The sequence below is a fragment of the Petaurus breviceps genome, unplaced genomic scaffold, assembly GCF_028583685.1.
Source record: "Petaurus breviceps papuanus isolate PSGF00001 unplaced genomic scaffold, PetGlider_PUasm1.0 424, whole genome shotgun sequence".
Lineage (NCBI taxonomy): Eukaryota > Metazoa > Chordata > Mammalia > Diprotodontia > Petauridae > Petaurus > Petaurus breviceps.
In genome coordinates, this window is record NW_027186328.1 from 1,606 (window position 1) to 18,403 (window position 16,798).

General features: G+C 43.1%; 1 protein-coding gene across 1 annotated transcript in view; it reads left to right on the forward strand.

The window, feature by feature from the left end:
• Positions 1-3,071: 3,071 nt before the first annotated feature.
• LOC138171317 (zinc finger protein 420-like) overlaps positions 3,072-16,798 on the forward strand; it is a 21,626-nt gene continuing 7,899 nt past the window's right edge. The window contains exons 1-3 of the mRNA XM_069100767.1: positions 3,072-6,005; positions 15,008-15,134; positions 15,877-15,972. Coding sequence (XP_068956868.1) covers positions 5,805-6,005; positions 15,008-15,134; positions 15,877-15,972 — 424 coding nt within the window. The 5' untranslated portion in view covers positions 3,072-5,804. The remainder of the gene's footprint in view (positions 6,006-15,007; positions 15,135-15,876; positions 15,973-16,798) is intronic.

Genomic DNA, 16,798 nt, shown 5'->3' on the forward strand with positions numbered 1-16,798 from the left:
TTTCTTTATCTAAGATAAGGATTGCTACCCTTGCTGTTTTTTTTTCTTTAGCTGAAGCATAATATATTTTACTCCAGCCTTTTACTTTTACCTTGTGTGTATCCCCCTGTTTCAAATATGTTTCTTGTAGACAGCATATTGTAGGATTATGGTTTTTAATCCATTCTGCCATCTGCCTCTGTTTTATGGGAGAGTTCATTCCGTTCACATTCACGATTATGATTACTGTCTGTATCTTTCCCTCCATCCTGTTCCTTCCCCTGTTTATGCTTTTATTTTTCCCCTTCACCCTTCCTCTCCTTAAGAGTTTTCCTTTTGATAGCCACCTCCCTCAGTATCCCCTCCTTATCAGCCCTCCTCCCTTTTCCTATCCTTCCTCCTTACTACTTTTTCCCTCCTTTCTAACCACCCCCCCCTTTTTCTTAGCCCTTCCCCCTTCCTACTCCTGTAGGGTATGATAGATTTTTATACTTAATGTAGTATGTTATTTCTTCCTTGAACCAAGATTGACAGGAATAGATCTCATGCAATGCTCCTCTCCCTCCCCTCTTTCCCTCTATTATGATAGATTTTATGTCTCTTCTCAATCGAGTCCTGTACTTAACTGATTATGTCATTCCCACCTTACACCAGAACCAATGAGGGTAAAGCTCATATAATGTTCATCTCCCTCCCTTCTTTTCCTCTACTATAATATGTTTTTCTGCCTCTTTGTGTGGCATAATTTACCCTTTTCTGCTTCATTCTTTCCTTTTTTTCTATTGCAGTCCCTTTGCACCCCTTAATAAGGGGTTTTTTGTTTAATTTATACCCACACCCTCTATCTATATCCCTTTTAAATGTCGTGATAAATATAGAATTCTCAGTATTAGCAGGTATCAGCTTCCCTTATAGGAATGTAAACAGTTTGCTCTTATTAAATAACAAGGTGTGTGTGTGTGTGTGTGTGTGTGTGTGTGTGTGTGTTTTCCCTCTTTACCTTTCTATGTCTCTCTTAAAGCTTATAATTTGAGATTGAATTCTGTCTTTTTCATCAGGAAGGTCTGGAAGTCCCTTATATCATTGAATGACCATTTCCTGGCCTGAAAGATTATGCTCAGTTTCATTGGATAGCTGATCCTTGGTTGTAACCCAAGCTCTTTTGCCTTGCAAAATATCATATTCCGATCCCTCCTATCTTTCGATGTAGAAGCTACTAGATCCTGTGTGATCTTCACTGTAGTTCTGCAATATTTGAATTGTTTCTTTCTGGCTGCTTGTAGTATTTTCTCCTTTATCTGATAGTCCTGCACTTTGGTTACAACATTATGCAGAGTTTTCATTTTGGGATGTCTTTCAGGAGGTGTCTAGTGGATTCTTTTAATATCTAGTTTACCCTCTGGTTCTAGGATCTCAGGGCACTTTTCCTTGATGAGCCCTTGGAAGATGTTGTCCAGGCTCATTTTTTCATCATGATTTTGTGGTAGACTAATAATTCTTAGATTATCTCTCCTGGATCTGTTTTCCAAGCCAGTTATTTCTCCATTGAGATATTTTACATCTTTTTCTAATTTTTCATTCTTGATGTTTTGTTTGACTGATTCTTGGTGCCTTATAGAGTCACTAGCTTCAATTTCGCTGACTCTAATTTTTAGTGAATTATTTTCCTCAGTTAGTTTTTGAAGATCCTTTTCCATATGTTCAGATTTCATTTTTAGTTCACACATTTTTCTTTTTAAGGAGCTGCTTTCTTCATTGAAATGTTTTTCTATTTTTGCAATTTTGATTTTAAAACAATTAGTCATTTTGTCTTCTACCTCTCTAATTTGGTTTTCAAAGTCCATCTTGAGCTCTTCTAATTTAAGGCTTTCTGGGCTTGAGAGCACTTCATATTCCCTGTTGAGGCTTCAGCTGAGGGTATGGAGTTAATGCTATCTCCTGAACTTGGTCCCTCCTGCTCACAATAATAAGATTCTGGGGTCTTTGTTTTGCAGTGTGTTTTTACCCGTTTTGAGGCAGGGCCTTAGCCATGCCCTTCCTCTAGGTCTCCCAAGCCTTCACTGTTTTAAAATTTTGCTCTGGGGCAATAGTCTCTTTGTTTTCAGGTGGGGGCGGGGTTGGAGCAGCTCAGGTTCACTCTGCCAAACTGGTCCCTGGAAGTCCAGGTAGGTGCTTTTTAAATTTCCAGGCTGTGGGTTGGTAGTCCCATGAGTAGCTGCTGCTACTGCACGGACCCTGCATTTGTCTCTTACCCAGCTCCGTCAATTCCCAGCCCTGCAGCAATCAGCCTAGGAATGGCCCTTGCAGGTGGCGGGCCTCCCCGCCTCCCCCACATCATTCCCATTCTCCTGATTTTCACTATTTTGTTTCTATGTCAGCAAAATCAAAGAGGATCTCATTTAAAAATCTTTTTATTGCATCTTTTGTTTTTTGCATTACATTTATGTCTCAGTATACCCCTCCTACTCTCCCTGCTAGAGGGCCAACCTGAGTAAAGAACGAAAAAAAGCGGAAGAAAGTACAAGGTATAGAAGCCTAGGCGGGATCCTGGTGAATGCTATGGCGTGTGCCGTCCTCTCTCCACGATCACCCACTTTTGCGAAGCAGGGAGTGAGCGCCGTGCTCCGTCTTCTTCGGGCTCGTCTTGCTCACTTCAGTCAGCATCCCTGAATTCCCTTTGGTGGCTCAATATTGGAAGCATCTGTGTGTTCTTCCTCTTTGCATCCATTCCTAGAAATCTTCACATGCTTCTTTGTATCCTAAATTTGTTTTTTATGGATGCCTTCTACTTTCACATGGCACACGGTTCCCTTTGCATTCCCCTTCCAACCTTTCAGGGAGCTCAGGGGCCTGGTGAATAGAACGTAGGACTTGTGGGGCAGAAAGACCTGAGTTCAAATCCTGCCTCAGACATTTTTTAGCTGTGTGAGCCTAAGCGAATCACTCAGCCCACTCTGTGTTGCAGCTCAGTTTTCCTCTGCTTCGGGGGGCGGGGTGCTCTTTGGTCAGGACCTCGTGGCCCATTCTTGGGGCAGCCTCCCTGGCTTCTCCTGTTTTCCGCCTTCCTCTCCACTTGCTGCCATCACCCCCTTTAACGAGATGCTTTCACATATTTTGCCAGGATTCTTTGAAGATTCTACCCTCTTCCCTCTTTTGTTCATTAGGACATTTGACCTTTTGTAGCAGCAAGCACCCCAAGCACGTCCTCAGGGTTTGCTGCCCATACAGGTTCTTGGATCTGCTTTGATAAAGGAAAGCAACTCAAAATGGGTTAACAAGCTTACTTTAATCAGTCAGACATATATCGTTTACCTTGTTCAGGGGAAAAAGGTCAGCACCCTGAACTTCAAAGCATACAGGCAGAATTATCAAGACAGAAACAGATCAAGTAGACAGATTCCAAACTGTCCAACCATTACATCCATACCCAGTCAACATCTGGGTTTCCACATCTGGGTTTTTCAAAGCCGGGAGACTCTCAACAACAGCTTCCCAGAATTCAGATCAAATCACAGAACACTTCTCAAAGTGAGTCCCAAAACAAAGCTACACATCAGGGCTTATATAGCCTTCTCCTGGCTCAGAGAATGTAACAACCTTATTGACTCACTGGCCAATCAAGAAGTATCTACTGAAAAACAAGCCTCCCTCCCCAGGCTTCTGGTGCACTTTAGCCTAGGGGCAGGGAAGATCTTCCAAATTTACATTCGCATTACACCTTTGTAGCCTAATGTACTTTTCCCATTCTCCAAAGTCCTTCCCAGATCCCTGATAATGGATCAGCAATCACATCTGCTACTTTTCTGCATTGTAGTTTATCGGTACTTGGTGACTTGAATTCATTGAGAAGAGCTATTTGTTGCCTGTCTCCTCACTGATCATGAATTTCTGTTCCTTGCTCCCCATTTTTGCTCTGTCCTCCCAAAGGTTTAGGGCTAAATTGTTGAAGATCATTTCCCTTCAAAGAGAAAACAAAATCAAAGTAAAATTTGGCTCCTTCAGTCCCCTCACCATGTCCCATTTTCAAAGGTTTATCAGTCTCTGTCTTTCCCGTCCCTTCTCTGAGCTGGTCACCAGCACTCTTCTCCATCGTAGGCTACCAGATCTCAGCATCACCAGCCCTGTTCGTACAGGGTCATTCTGTACTTCCTCATCCACAGTGACTGGCCCTTGTTGCCATTGTATCCCCTTTACATCTTCTTTCCACCACTGCATCCACATGTAGTCCGTTTGGATAATTCATTGTTTGTCCCTCTCCTTGGAATCACTTGTGCTGTGTCTTCAGAACTGATTTATTGAAGAGTTTCTCATCCATCTTGGGCCAGCTTCCCCTGCTCACCCAGCAGGAGGGAGAACTCTTTTCTGATGTTCTTAGAAACCTGCCTTCCTGCAATCAAAGGTGAGTCTCAGGGGAACTTGGATTTCCTCTCTCCTTGGTATTGGTCTGATCAGGCCCAGAAGAGCTCCACACTTAGGGTTTGCTCCACTTAAGGTACCAGAATAGCAGTTCCTTGGCAGTGCCAGCAGAGAATCCAGAGAGCAGGAGTCTTCCCCCTTGAGAGACTACAGACCATTCTGCAATTCCCGGTCAGTGACATTTCCCACGGCCCTCCCTTAATGCTTCCTTTTGTTCAGTTTGTCAGTCAGTCATCCAGACTGGAATGCCAAAAAACAAACAAACAAAAAAAGGAAGCTCTCCCAGCTCTCAGCAGGGCAGTAACATGCACGTGGATAAATATTTCCAGAACTAGTATCACAGCAGAGTAAGACAGCAGAATATAAAGTTGCTGATCACAGGATGATTACTGAGGAATGGCACACATTGAGGGGATCAAGAAGGCCCTCATGTAAAAGGTGGTGCTTGAGCCATGGCTGTCCAGAAAGAAGGGAGTGACATTCCTCAGCTGACCGTGTAAAAATCATGTGCTTTCTCCTGCATTTGGAGTTTACAACCCCTTGGTGACCTATGGGCTTCTCTGTTGATCGGGGACTGCATTGACTAGAGGTCTCAGATCTCGCAAAGCTGGTTTTTTGCTGTAATCTTATTATGCGTAACTAGTTCACCTTGTTCTAATCCTTTCATTCTTCATCAGTTTATATAGGTCACCCCAGGTTTCTCTGAAACTGTTCCTATAGCAGCAAACACCCTAGCATTCCCAGGATGGCTGTTAGCACAGGTTCTTAGATCCACTTTTCTAAAGGAAAGCAGCTCAAAATGGCTTAACAATCTTGCTTTAATCAATCAAACATATCATTTACCTAGTTCAAGGGAAAAAGTCAGCACCCTGAACTTCAGAGAATACAAACAGAAGTTATACACAGACAGAGAAACATCAGCAGGCAGGCTCCCAGCTGTCTGACCATCACATCCATACCTAGTTAGTTACCAGAGAGGGAAGCGCCAACATCTGGGCTTTCAAAGCCGGGGGCTCAATGGCTGCCCCGAGTCTCATCCGGCCAAATCACACAACTCTTCCCAAAGTGAGCCCCAAGGCAGAATTTCACATCAGGGTCTATATAGCCTTCTCCTGGGTCAGAGAATGTCAACCCTCTGTCCAATCACAGAGCAACAAAGTGTGGGCATTCCTGAAAAACAAGCCTCCCGCCACAGGCTCCATGTGACCACATTCAGCCTATTAGGGGGCACAGTATATTTTCAAATCAAGGAAGGTTCTCAGAGTCATGTAAGCCTATCAAAGGGCCTGAGGGAAGATCTTCAGATTCCCATTCCCATAACATGTTCCCTTCATTATTTCTTTTTAAAATTTCTTTTAAACTTTCATAGTTTTTGCATTTTAAAATGTTTTTATTGATGTCTTTTCTTAATGTTACACTTTCCCCCAATATCCCTTCCTCTCCTCCTTCCCAAAACGACATCCCATATTAACAAAAAAATAATTTTTTTAAAGACAAAAGAAAAAAAGAAAACAAGAGGGAAAAAATCAGTACAACTGCTCAATACAGTGAAAAAGTCTGAAAACACAAGCAGCGGTCAGCACCTGTGGACCTCCCACCTCTGTAAAAGGGTAGGTGGGAAGCATCCTCTTCGAGCTTGTCTTTCCAGCCATGCTTATTATTCATAATTTTGCAACATTCACTTGATGTTTTTGTGTACAATCATTTTTTCTGTTTTATTTTAAATATTTTCATATTTAAATTGCTATAGTTACTGTGTATATTTTTTCTTGACTTTGTTTCTTTCACTCTGCATGAGTTTATAGAGATCTTTCCCCATTTTTCTGTTCTTCACGTGCATTATTCCTTACGGCACACTAGTATTCTGTCTCATACCACAGTTTGGTTGGCCATTCCCCTCTTGATGGACATCAACTTTGTTTTCACTCCTCTGCTTTCAACACAAAGCACTACTATGAATATTTTGGAGAATATGGGGACTTTTTTCCTTGTCAGTGACTTCCTTGGGGTGTAAATCCATGATGGAGTCTTGTTCAAAGAGTGAACTTTATTTGCATAATTCCAAATTGTTTTCCAAAATGGTTGTACCATTTCATAGCTCCACCAGCAATGTATTAGTGTGCCTGTCTTGCCACAACCCTCCCAACATTGACTGATGCTGTTTTTTGTCGTTTCTACCAGTTTTCAGAGAATTACTTGCAGCTTAAATGCTGTTTTGTTTTGCATTTCTCTGATTTGTCAGTTGGAGCATTTTTTCTTATGCTTCTGAGTACTTTGAAGTTCCTCTTTTGAGAACTGTTTGCTCCTATTCTTTGACCATTTATCTTTTGAGGAATGGCTTAATCTTATGTTTATTCATTGTTATATATCTTGGATATCCAACCTTTATCAGACAAATTTGATATATTTTTTTCCCCATTCAACCCCTTCTTTCTTATCCCAGGTGCTTTGATGTTGTCAATTTCATGTAATGACAGTTATATAATCTAACCATCTTAGCTTTGGTAATTGTCCCTAGCTTTTGTTTATTTAAGAATAAATCTCTTGTTCATAGCTTTGGGTGGTATATGATCTATTTTTCTTCAATTTTTTTGTCTTATGAACTTAATATTAAAGTCACATATCAATTTAGAATGTATTGTGGAATGTGGTGTAACATGTTGGTCTGAGTCTAATTTCTGCCCAACTGCTTTATAGTTTTCTTTTTTTTTTTTTTAATTAAGCAATTGGGGTTAAGTAACTTGCTCAAGGTTACACGGCCAGGTGTTTCTGGGTGGGTGCTAAGTGTCTGAGCCCGGGATTCAATCTCCAGGTCTTCTCAACACTGGAGCCGGTGCTCTTACTCGCTGAGCCACCTGGCCGCCCCCTGCTTTATAGTTTTCTCAGCAGTTTTGAACAAACAAGGAGTTTTTTCCTGAGGTGATTTATCTTTTCCATTTTATCAAACATTAGATTATCTAGCCCCATTGTCCTCATATGTCCCTTGCCTGAGCTGTTCCATTGATATATTCTTTGTTAACCAATACTGGCAGGTTTTGATGACTACTGCTTTATAATATAATTTGAGGCCTAAAAATGATATCCCCTCTTTGTCCCTACCTCTTTTCATCATTTCACTTGGTCGTCTAACTCAGGGGTGGGAAATCTGTGGCCTTAAGGCCAGTGAATCCTTGGATTCAGTCAGAAGGCTGCTCTTAAGGATGTAGAAGGCCACAGATTTCCCGCCTCTGGTCTAAATCTTTGGTTTTTCCAAATGAATTTTGTTACTATTTTATCAAGTTCTATAAAGTTTCTGGTGGCGCAGTGGATAGAGCTCCAGGCCTGGAGTCAGGAAGACCTGAGTTCAAATCCAGCCTCAGACACTTACTAGCTGTGGGACCCTGGGTATGTCACTTCACCCTGTCTGCCTCAGTTTCATCACCTATCAAATGGAGATCATAGCAGTATCTGCCTCCCAAGGGCATCCTTAGGAGAGTGCCAGACACATAGTGAGTTCTGTGTAAATGCTAGTTATTGTTGGGGTTAACCAACAATATGTATGTAAAGATGCAGTTGAAGTTGGAGGGCTGATTTTGTAGCCTACAAGTTTACAAAGGCTCCAAATTGTCCGAATTAGTGTCTTTGCTGATTTCTTTGGATTTTCCAGGTAAACTGTCATATCATCTACAAACAGGGACACTCTGATCTATTCTTTGCCTGTCTTTAATAATATAATAGCCAAAACTCATAAAGCACTGACTGTGTGCCAGACACTGTGTTAAGTGCTTTACAGATATTACCTCTTTTGACTGGCACAGCAGCCTTAGGAAGAAGGCAATATAATTCCCATTTCAAAGATGAGGAAACTGAAGCAAACAGTGACTTACTCCAGGCCCCACAGCTGTAAGTGTCTGAAGCTGGATTTGAACTCAGATCTTCCTGTGCTATACTGCCTGCCAAGCTATCATTTCATTCTTTGTCCCTTTCTTTCTCTTGTCTTATTGCTGGTATTTGTAGTAATGTATTAAATAAGAGTGGGGAGAGTGGGTATCCCTGCTTTATCCCCATATTTATTGTAAACTGTTCTGCTGTATTCCCAGGGCATCCAGTGCTGCTTTTGGCTTTACGTAGATGCTTTTTATTATCTTTTACAAAGGGTCTTCTGTGTTGTACTTTGTCAAAGGTTTTTTTTCTGCATCTATTGAAATCATAGTTTTAGTGTAGTTTAGCCACAAAAGGGTTAGTTCTTTTAAGGCTAAATGGATCAAGGGAGGGTTTTTTTAAGGATGAGGGAGATGTGGGCATATTTGTAGGTGGCAAGATAGCAGTTGATCGACAGGGAGAGGGAGGATGAGAGTAGGAAAGAGCCGCCAGAAGAGACAAGGTGGAACGGGGAGCCTGTGTTTGTGTGGAGGGTTTTGCTTTGGCAAGGAGAAGGGCCACATCTCCATGAGAGAGGCACCTGGGTGGCATGTAATGAGGAAGAGGGGGGAAGGATGAGGCAGGGTCTTAGCTGAGAAAGTGAGGGCCAGGGTGCCTTTTCCCACTTGGGGGGCTTGAAGAGAGGGGTGACAAGGTCACAGGAAGAGCGAATGAATCAGGGAGGCCGCGAGAAGGGGCCCTCTAACATAAACTGGTAGTGGACCCTGAGAGGAATGTGCTGCTGCATTCTAGGGAGTCCTGGCAAGAGACTGGAGTCTAGAGGAGAGTACTTGTTTGAACTGGCTCAGAGTGTGACCAATACAGTGACCTGGCCTGAGCAAGGGCTGAGGGCTTGAGGGATTGGGGGTCATGGGGAGGTTGAAGCCGAGGACTAGCCGGTCACAAGGGAAGGGAAAGATGGAATGACACAATATTATGATCACATAAAGGCACTTCCTAGTTCACAGACTTGGAGGCGGATGGCCCTCTGTGTGTGTGGCTGAGGTCATGGGAAACGAGTAAACTGGGGAACTGGGAAGTTGGGTGTTTGTGGAACTATCCATAGGCATAGCAAAGCCCCCTGTGGAAGAGCCAGGGTTGGAAAGCTCAGAAAGGCCTTGAGCCGCTGCTGAGCTCTCTGGGGAAGGAGAGAGAGTGCCTGGGCTCCCTGGACGATAAGGGTGAACCTCAGAGGAGATGGGATTAGGTCTGGAGGGTCTGCAGGAGCTAGGAGCAGTGGTGGTGACCCCAGTGCAGACCCAGCCCAGGACATCAAGGGGGAGGTGTCCAGTGCTTCAGGCAGTCTCATGGAGGCTGAGCAGGTGTGAGGAACACGTGCGCTCCAGTCCTGTCTCAAACACTTACATGCTGGCTGGGGAACTCTGGCCAAGTCATTTCACCCTCCTCTGCCTTATTTTCCCCAACCGGAAAATGGAGATAATCATAGCACTTGCCTTGCAGGGTTGATCTAATGCTTGGAGTCCTTTTCGCCTGAATGATGGTGCAAGAGATAAAACGTGGCTACAAAGCTTAGCCTATCTGGCATGCAGCTTTTATGAAATTAATGACCCAGCCCATCATTGCAGGGTGCTGAGACAAACATCTACAACTTTCAGGCCCAAGGAGGAAGTATGATTATGCAACAAAAAGTTTGGAAACACACAGTGAGAATAGGGCTGAGCACTTTTTGACATTCTGTAATTTCTTATTGGAAAGTGAACTAACATTGGGTAAAGCTGGAGACATCAGTGATCATGTGAAATTTTTAGAATGACTTTTAATGAACGTTCTCTTGAAATTTCTAATAAATTAAATTGGATTTATAATCCATTTGATGTCTTTTGTTTCTCTAATTGATGTATTGAAAGTAGATGAAAAAGAAAATTTAATTACATTGAATTTTGGTCTACAACGTCATTCAGCAATGAAACCCTTAGACATTTGTTGCTAAAAATATAAAGAAATTTTTATCTCTTAGTGAAAAAAAAAACTTGTAAAATTCTTCTGCCATTTTCTAGCACATATTTGTGTATTTTCATTTTCTTTTTGTTTTAAATATGAACCCTGAGAGTTCACAACATATTTTGTTGTTGTTAAAAGGAGTTTGAGAAGCAAAAAAATGTTGTGAACCACTGAGCTACAGTATATAACTGATAAAGCTATTCAACAGCCTGGGACCAAACCTGGATCTTTGCTTTTTCATTTCTAAATTTGATTATTTGAATCTTTATTCTTTTTTAAAATCAAGTTTACTAACTTTTGAGCAATTTTTTTAGTCATTTCACAAACCCACTTTTAATTGAAGTTTAATACTATCATTTGTTTTATATTATCTTCATTTCTTAAATGTCTCTCCTTTACCTCCTATTTTTAGCAATTCATCCATTGTTTTATTTTTTTTTTACTGTATTTTTTGTGAGGCAGTTGGAGTTAAGTGACTTGCCCCAGGGTCACAAAGCTAGAGTCAAATGTGAATTCAGGTCTTCCTGATCGGAATTGGGTGCTCCATCCGCTGCTCCACCAATTTTTTTGTTTAAAAAAAAAGGAAGGAAAGAAAAAAAATAGAGAAGACAGTGTAGCCAGACAGATATAGTAATTGGATTTGCAAGGCCACCCACCTCCGAAAATCAGGGTAAACAGGTCCGTGCTTTATTCCTTATAGAAATTGTTTTCTTATTCTAACAAACCCCCCCTCCCCCCACATGCTTTGACCTTTCTCTTTTTCTTTGTTCTCTTCCTGCTGGTGTATCACTTTGCATGTCCTGGTTGGGAAGTTCTCTTGGTGCTTAATGTGAAATACATGAGATGTGTGTGCCTGGGAGATAACCCTACACTGCACCAAGTGTGTGATTGCCTCTTAGGCTCGGGGATTGGTTATTTGTTCATTTATATTCTAACTCTGAACCCCACCGAGCAGTGAGGGTGTTTGCTCTGGAGCTGGAGGGCAGGATGAGCTGGCTCTCTCCGGACAGCTTGCTTTTCCTTTCAAGTCTCAGAACGGAGTTTTCCAAGCCTGTCAATCAGTTTAAAAGCATTTAGTAAGCACCTACCATGTGCTAGGCACTAGGACAAAGAAAGGCAAAAGACACTTCCTGCTGTCAGGGAGCTCAGTCCACAAGGGGACACAAAGACAAGAACCGTGTACCGGTAGCTACTGGATGAGTTGGTGATGATTAAAGGAGGGGAGGCACTGGGATCAGAAACAGCCTCGGGCTGAAGCTGAGCCCTGAAGGTCGCTAGGAGGTGGAGGTAAGGGAGAAGAAAATTCCAAATGTGGAGGATCCAGCTGGTGAAAAATGCAAGGAAAGAAGCTGGCAAATAGAGTGTCTTCTTGGTGGAACAGCCAGGAGGCCAAACCGCTAGATCGATGAGAATGCACGGTGGAAGAAGACCCGAAAGGGAGGAAGGGACAGGTTTCAAAGGGCTTCGAATGCCAAACCAGCTTTTGGTGTGTGCTCCTGGAGGCCGTAGGCAGCTGCTGTCCCTTGTTGATTTGGGGGGTGACGGGATCAGATCTGTGCTTTAGGAGGAGCGCCTTGGTGACTGAGAGACTGGATGTAGGCAGACCTCCCAGCAGCTGTTGCTGTAGTCCAGGTGTGAGGTGACGGGCAGGGTGGGAGCAGTAACAGAGCAGAGAGGAAGGCGTATGTGAGAGGTGGTGAGAGAGTGTGAGCCCGAGGGCCTGGGAGGGTAGTGTTGTCCTAGACAGTGATAGGGAAGGTAAGAACAGATGAGGATTTAGGGGGAGAGCACATGTTGAGTTTAAGGTGTCTACTGGATACCCAGTTTGAGATTGTAGTTTAGGGCTTGATCGATTCGAGAATGAACGGTGTAGAAATGATGACTGAATCCATGATAACTAACAGGATTCCCAGGTGAGGAGCATAAAGGAGCCAGGACAGAGCCCTGCTCAGTCCGTGGGGCAGGATGTGGTGAAACTCGAGCAAAGGTCACTAAAAACAGTAGCCAGGTAGGAGGAGAAACAGGAGAGAGTGGTGTGCAGGAAGCCTAGTGGGGACAGAGCATCCCGTAGAGGGGCTTCAGAGGCAGGTCAGGAAGGTGTGAAGCATTCTGTCCTAGGGGCAGCAGAGAGGCTGCTGTGGCCAGTGTGTAGAGAGCTTGAAGATGAGGACAGGAGAAGACTGGAAAGTCAGTCAGGTTGTAAAGGGCTTGAAGAGCCTGGGGGTAAGAAGGAATTTCGGGAGTTTATCAAGGCGGGAGGCAATGGCCATGACAAGTTTGGACCTGCACTTAAAGAAGGTCACTTTGGTTGCATTGGTTTTATTAATTTTATATGATCAAAGTTGTCCATTTTGTCACCTTTGATGTTCCCTCTCCCTTGTTTGCTCATGAACTGTTCCCGTATCCGTAGATAAGAAAGCCATTACTTCTAGTTAATGGTGTCACCCTAGTATTTCTCAGTCATGGCTCCATTTGGATCTTTCCTTGATATTTGGTGTGAAGTCATCGGTCTATACAGAATTCCTACTTTACTGCTTTTTTGGTTCTCTCAGAAGTTTTTCATCTAGTAACGTTTTTACTGTAGCAGTTAAGGCCTTTGGGTTTATGGAACATTAGGCTATTAAGTTTGCTTCTCTATCTTGTATACTTAATCTCTTCCATTGATTGACCTCCCTTTTTTAACTAGTACCAAATTATTTTGATGATTACTGCTTTGTTGTATGGTTTGAGATTTGGTACTCCTGTGCACGGATAGAGTGGTGGTAATGGGCAGCCGTGCTTTTCATACACTCTTATTGGAAAGGCCATCAATTTTTCTCCATAAGTTACAGTGTTTGTTCTTTGTGTTGTATATTACTTAACCAGGTTAAGAGAAAATTCATTTATTCCTGTGCTTTCTGATGGAAATAATTTCTACTTTGTTTTTGAGTTGGGAGTTTTGAGTTAGTTACTTTTCGAATTGTTTTATTTGTACGCCAAATTGATTGGTTAGTTCTTTTTTCCCTTTTATTGATGAAAGTGTCTAGAGGTAGAATGCAGTACTAGATAAGTAAAGATAGAAAACCACAAATAACTGCTTTAGGTATAACCCATGGGTTGTTTTCTTTAGTACAGTGTTCGATTATTTGTGCTGGACCCACTAATTCTTTAAGATTAAGTTATTGAGTTTCCAATAATTCCTTTTTCAAAGACCCTTTACTTTAAGGTAATATTTATTGCATTATGCTCAATTGATTGAATGTATATACTTTCTTATGTTTTTCTTGTCTTCTGCGTTTCCATTTCAAAGTATCTACTAATTCCTGGCCTTTTCATCAAAAATACTTAGAAATCTGGGGCGGCTAGGTGGCTCAGTGAATAGAGCACCTGCCCTGGAGTCAGGTGGACCTGAGTTCAAATCCGACCTCAGACACTTAACCCCAATTGCCCTATCTTCCTCTGTCCAAAAAAGCAAAAATTTTTAAAAAGAGTGTTTAGAAATCTGTTTCACTAAAAGTCCCTTTCTATGCTCAGTTCTTTCATATAGGTTATTCTTGGTTGAAAGCCTTTATCTTGTGCCTTTTAGAACGTCATATTCTAAACTCTCCTCTTCTTTATGGTGATAGCCTCCAAGTCTTACGTGATCTTGACTATGGCTTCTTGTAACTGAGCTTTCTTTTTGGGTGATTGTAGACTTTTTACTTTGACCTAGTAATCCTGGGTTTGATTCTGACTTTCCTGGGAGTTTCCATTTTGGAATTTCTATAAGCAGATGACTAGTGGATTCTTTTTATTTTTACTGCACTCTGGTTCTACAATAGAGGTGTCAGACTTGTGGCCTGCAGAACTCCCAAGTGCAGCCCAAATCAAACCAAAATGTCATTGAGAAACGTCTAAATACTCTATGATGTAGAGAATGTGAATTTGTAGTTTTCTCAGTCAATATATTGTCCTCAGAATGTTTCTATTTGAATTTGACACCCCCTTTCTAAGTGATCTAGGCAGTTTTCGTTTATGATTTCTCACATTATGGTTATCCAAGACACTGGGGGGGAGGGGGGATGGTGGTCATCATTTTCAGGTAGTCTGATTCTGAGATTCTCTCTCCTTAATCTGTTTTTAATACTATATGCTTGACATCACTGTCTTGATTTTGTTTTAATATCATTGATTTTTTGTTTTGTTTTTGTCTCTGGAAGTCTTTCTCTTGGGCTCATTCCAGTTTTCAGTGAGTTCAGTTCTTGAGTGAGGTTTTCTGCCCCTCTATTCAAAAGTGGTAATTCTCCCTACTTTTTTTTCTTCCCTTACTGCTCTATTTCCTATTCTTATGTCATAGCCCTTATGTCTGTCCAAGATGTTTCTCTGGGTTGGTCCTTGGATTCGTGGATTTACTGTCAGTAGTCAGCAGACACTGATTAAGCGCCCACTGTATGCCAACTCCTTGAGGGGAGGGACCGCTAGGTAACAGAGTAGGTGGGATGCTGGCCTTGGAATCAGGAAGACACGAATCGGAATCCTGCCTGAGACACTGGCTGGCTGCATAACCTGCGGTGAGTCATGGAGGTAATAGAAGCACCCACTTTACAGAGTTCTGAGCACCAAATGAGATAATAGGTGAAATGCTGACCAGTGCTGTGCTCACGCTTGCCTTCGTACCACACTTAGCACTGTGCCTGGCACTCAGTAAGCACTTGGATTGAGTTAGCTCTCCCCTCTGGAGCATGGCAGAGGGGCAGGCCCCAAGTGATCTGGAGTGTGCCCCATGGTACAGGCTGCAGTGACATTCAAGGACGTGGCTGTGGACTTCACCCAGGAGGAGTGGAGGCAACTGGACCCTTCTCAGAGGAGCCTCTATCGGGACGTCATGCTGGAGAACTATGAGAACCTCGTCTCCCTGGGTAAGCACAGTCGGTCCTCAGAGGGGTCTTTGCATCCTTACTTTACTAAATGCTAGGGGCTTTCTGAAGTGGCAGGCTTGGCATTTTGACTGACGGTAATAGTATTCAAGAACTGAATGGTCTTAAGTTCTTTATGATCCAGAGACAAAGCGTTTCTGGTTGTTCCCTGGTGAATAAATGGTTTTTGTTTGATGAGATTTGAAATCGCCAGTGTCATTAGCATGGTCTAGGAGCCCCCTCTCTCGCCTGCCCCCCTCCCCTTCTTTTGTTCTCTCCTTTCAGAGAGCTTTCTCTGAAGTTAGGGGGCAGGTTCCTGAAGATAGCACTGCCCTTTTAGTCACTGGTTGGTTAAATAAACTACAGTTAATTTTGTCTGAATGCAAATCACTGTGTGACTGGAACGTAGTTTTGTGCCAAGGAAAGTGTGCTTGGTTGGCATCAGAATCCCTTCCTTCAGACCCTGTCTCACTTGTTACTTGTGGGACTTGGGGAAACATAGGTCATTTTCCTGGGCCTCAGTTTCCTCATCTATAACATGTGGCAGTTGGACCACGTGACTTCTCAGAGCTGCCTTCCAGCTCTAAAGCTATTCATCTTTGATCTTTTGGGGAGTACCATGTATTTCCTCCACCAGAAGTTTTAGTTACCCCCTTGAAGCATATATCATTTTTGGCCTAAAGAGTAGGGAGTTAGGATTGAATTCTTTGTTGGCTGTCTTTTGAATTTCTTTCTCCATGACTAGGGCTTCCAGTATCCAAACCTGATGTGATCTCCCAGTTGGAGAGAGGGAAAGGACCTTGGATGCAAGATGGAGAATTCCTAAAAAGCATTTGTCCAGGTGAGTGAAAAAAAGCCAGCTGGAAGGGAGTTGTGGTAAGCAACAGTTCTTCCTGTCAGTCAGTGGTCAGGACCTTTGAAGCGTTCAGTCAGCAAGCATTTGTGAAAGACCTAGTGTGCGTCGGCTGCTGTGCCGTGTTCTGAGGGCGCAATACCACAAATGGACCAGTCTTTATTCTCAGGGATCTTCCGTTCTCCCAGGGGAGCCAAACGTGGGCAAACATCTGGAGAGATGGCAGTAGTTTAGGTACAAAAAATAGTAGGCAAATAAAGAAAAGCTTCGTGAGGTGTTTCGAAATAAATTTGTATTCCTCTGAGGCAGAGGTTAGGAAGGGGAGCACATCCCAGGCAGGAAGACCAACCACATGCAAAGGTGGGAAATGGAGGGCATGTTCACCTGGGCAAGAAGAGGCCAGTTTGGCTGAACCCTAGAGTGGAGGAAGGGGAGTTATCGGTGTCTGGAAAGGCGAGTCACGATCAGGCTGCAAAGGGCTTTCAGAAGCCATATAGAGGAGTTTCACTGTAGCCTAAGAATAATAGGGTGCCCCTGGATGGTTGATTCTGTAGACAGGGCAGTGGCATGGTCACTGCAGTGTTTGAGGACGATTCCTTTGGCAGCTGTGCGTTGGCTTGGAGAGGGGAGACTGGGAAGAAGAGCAGGTGCTGGCCAAGAGTGGCTACAACTCACATCCTTCTCCCAAAGAGAACGCCCACAGTTGTCTGACGTGAGCAGCCCCTGCAATGATGAAATGCCCATTCCGGCACCTTCCCAACCTCCCATACCAATCCTCCCCACTGCCCCTGAGAATATGAGAAAAATAAAGCCC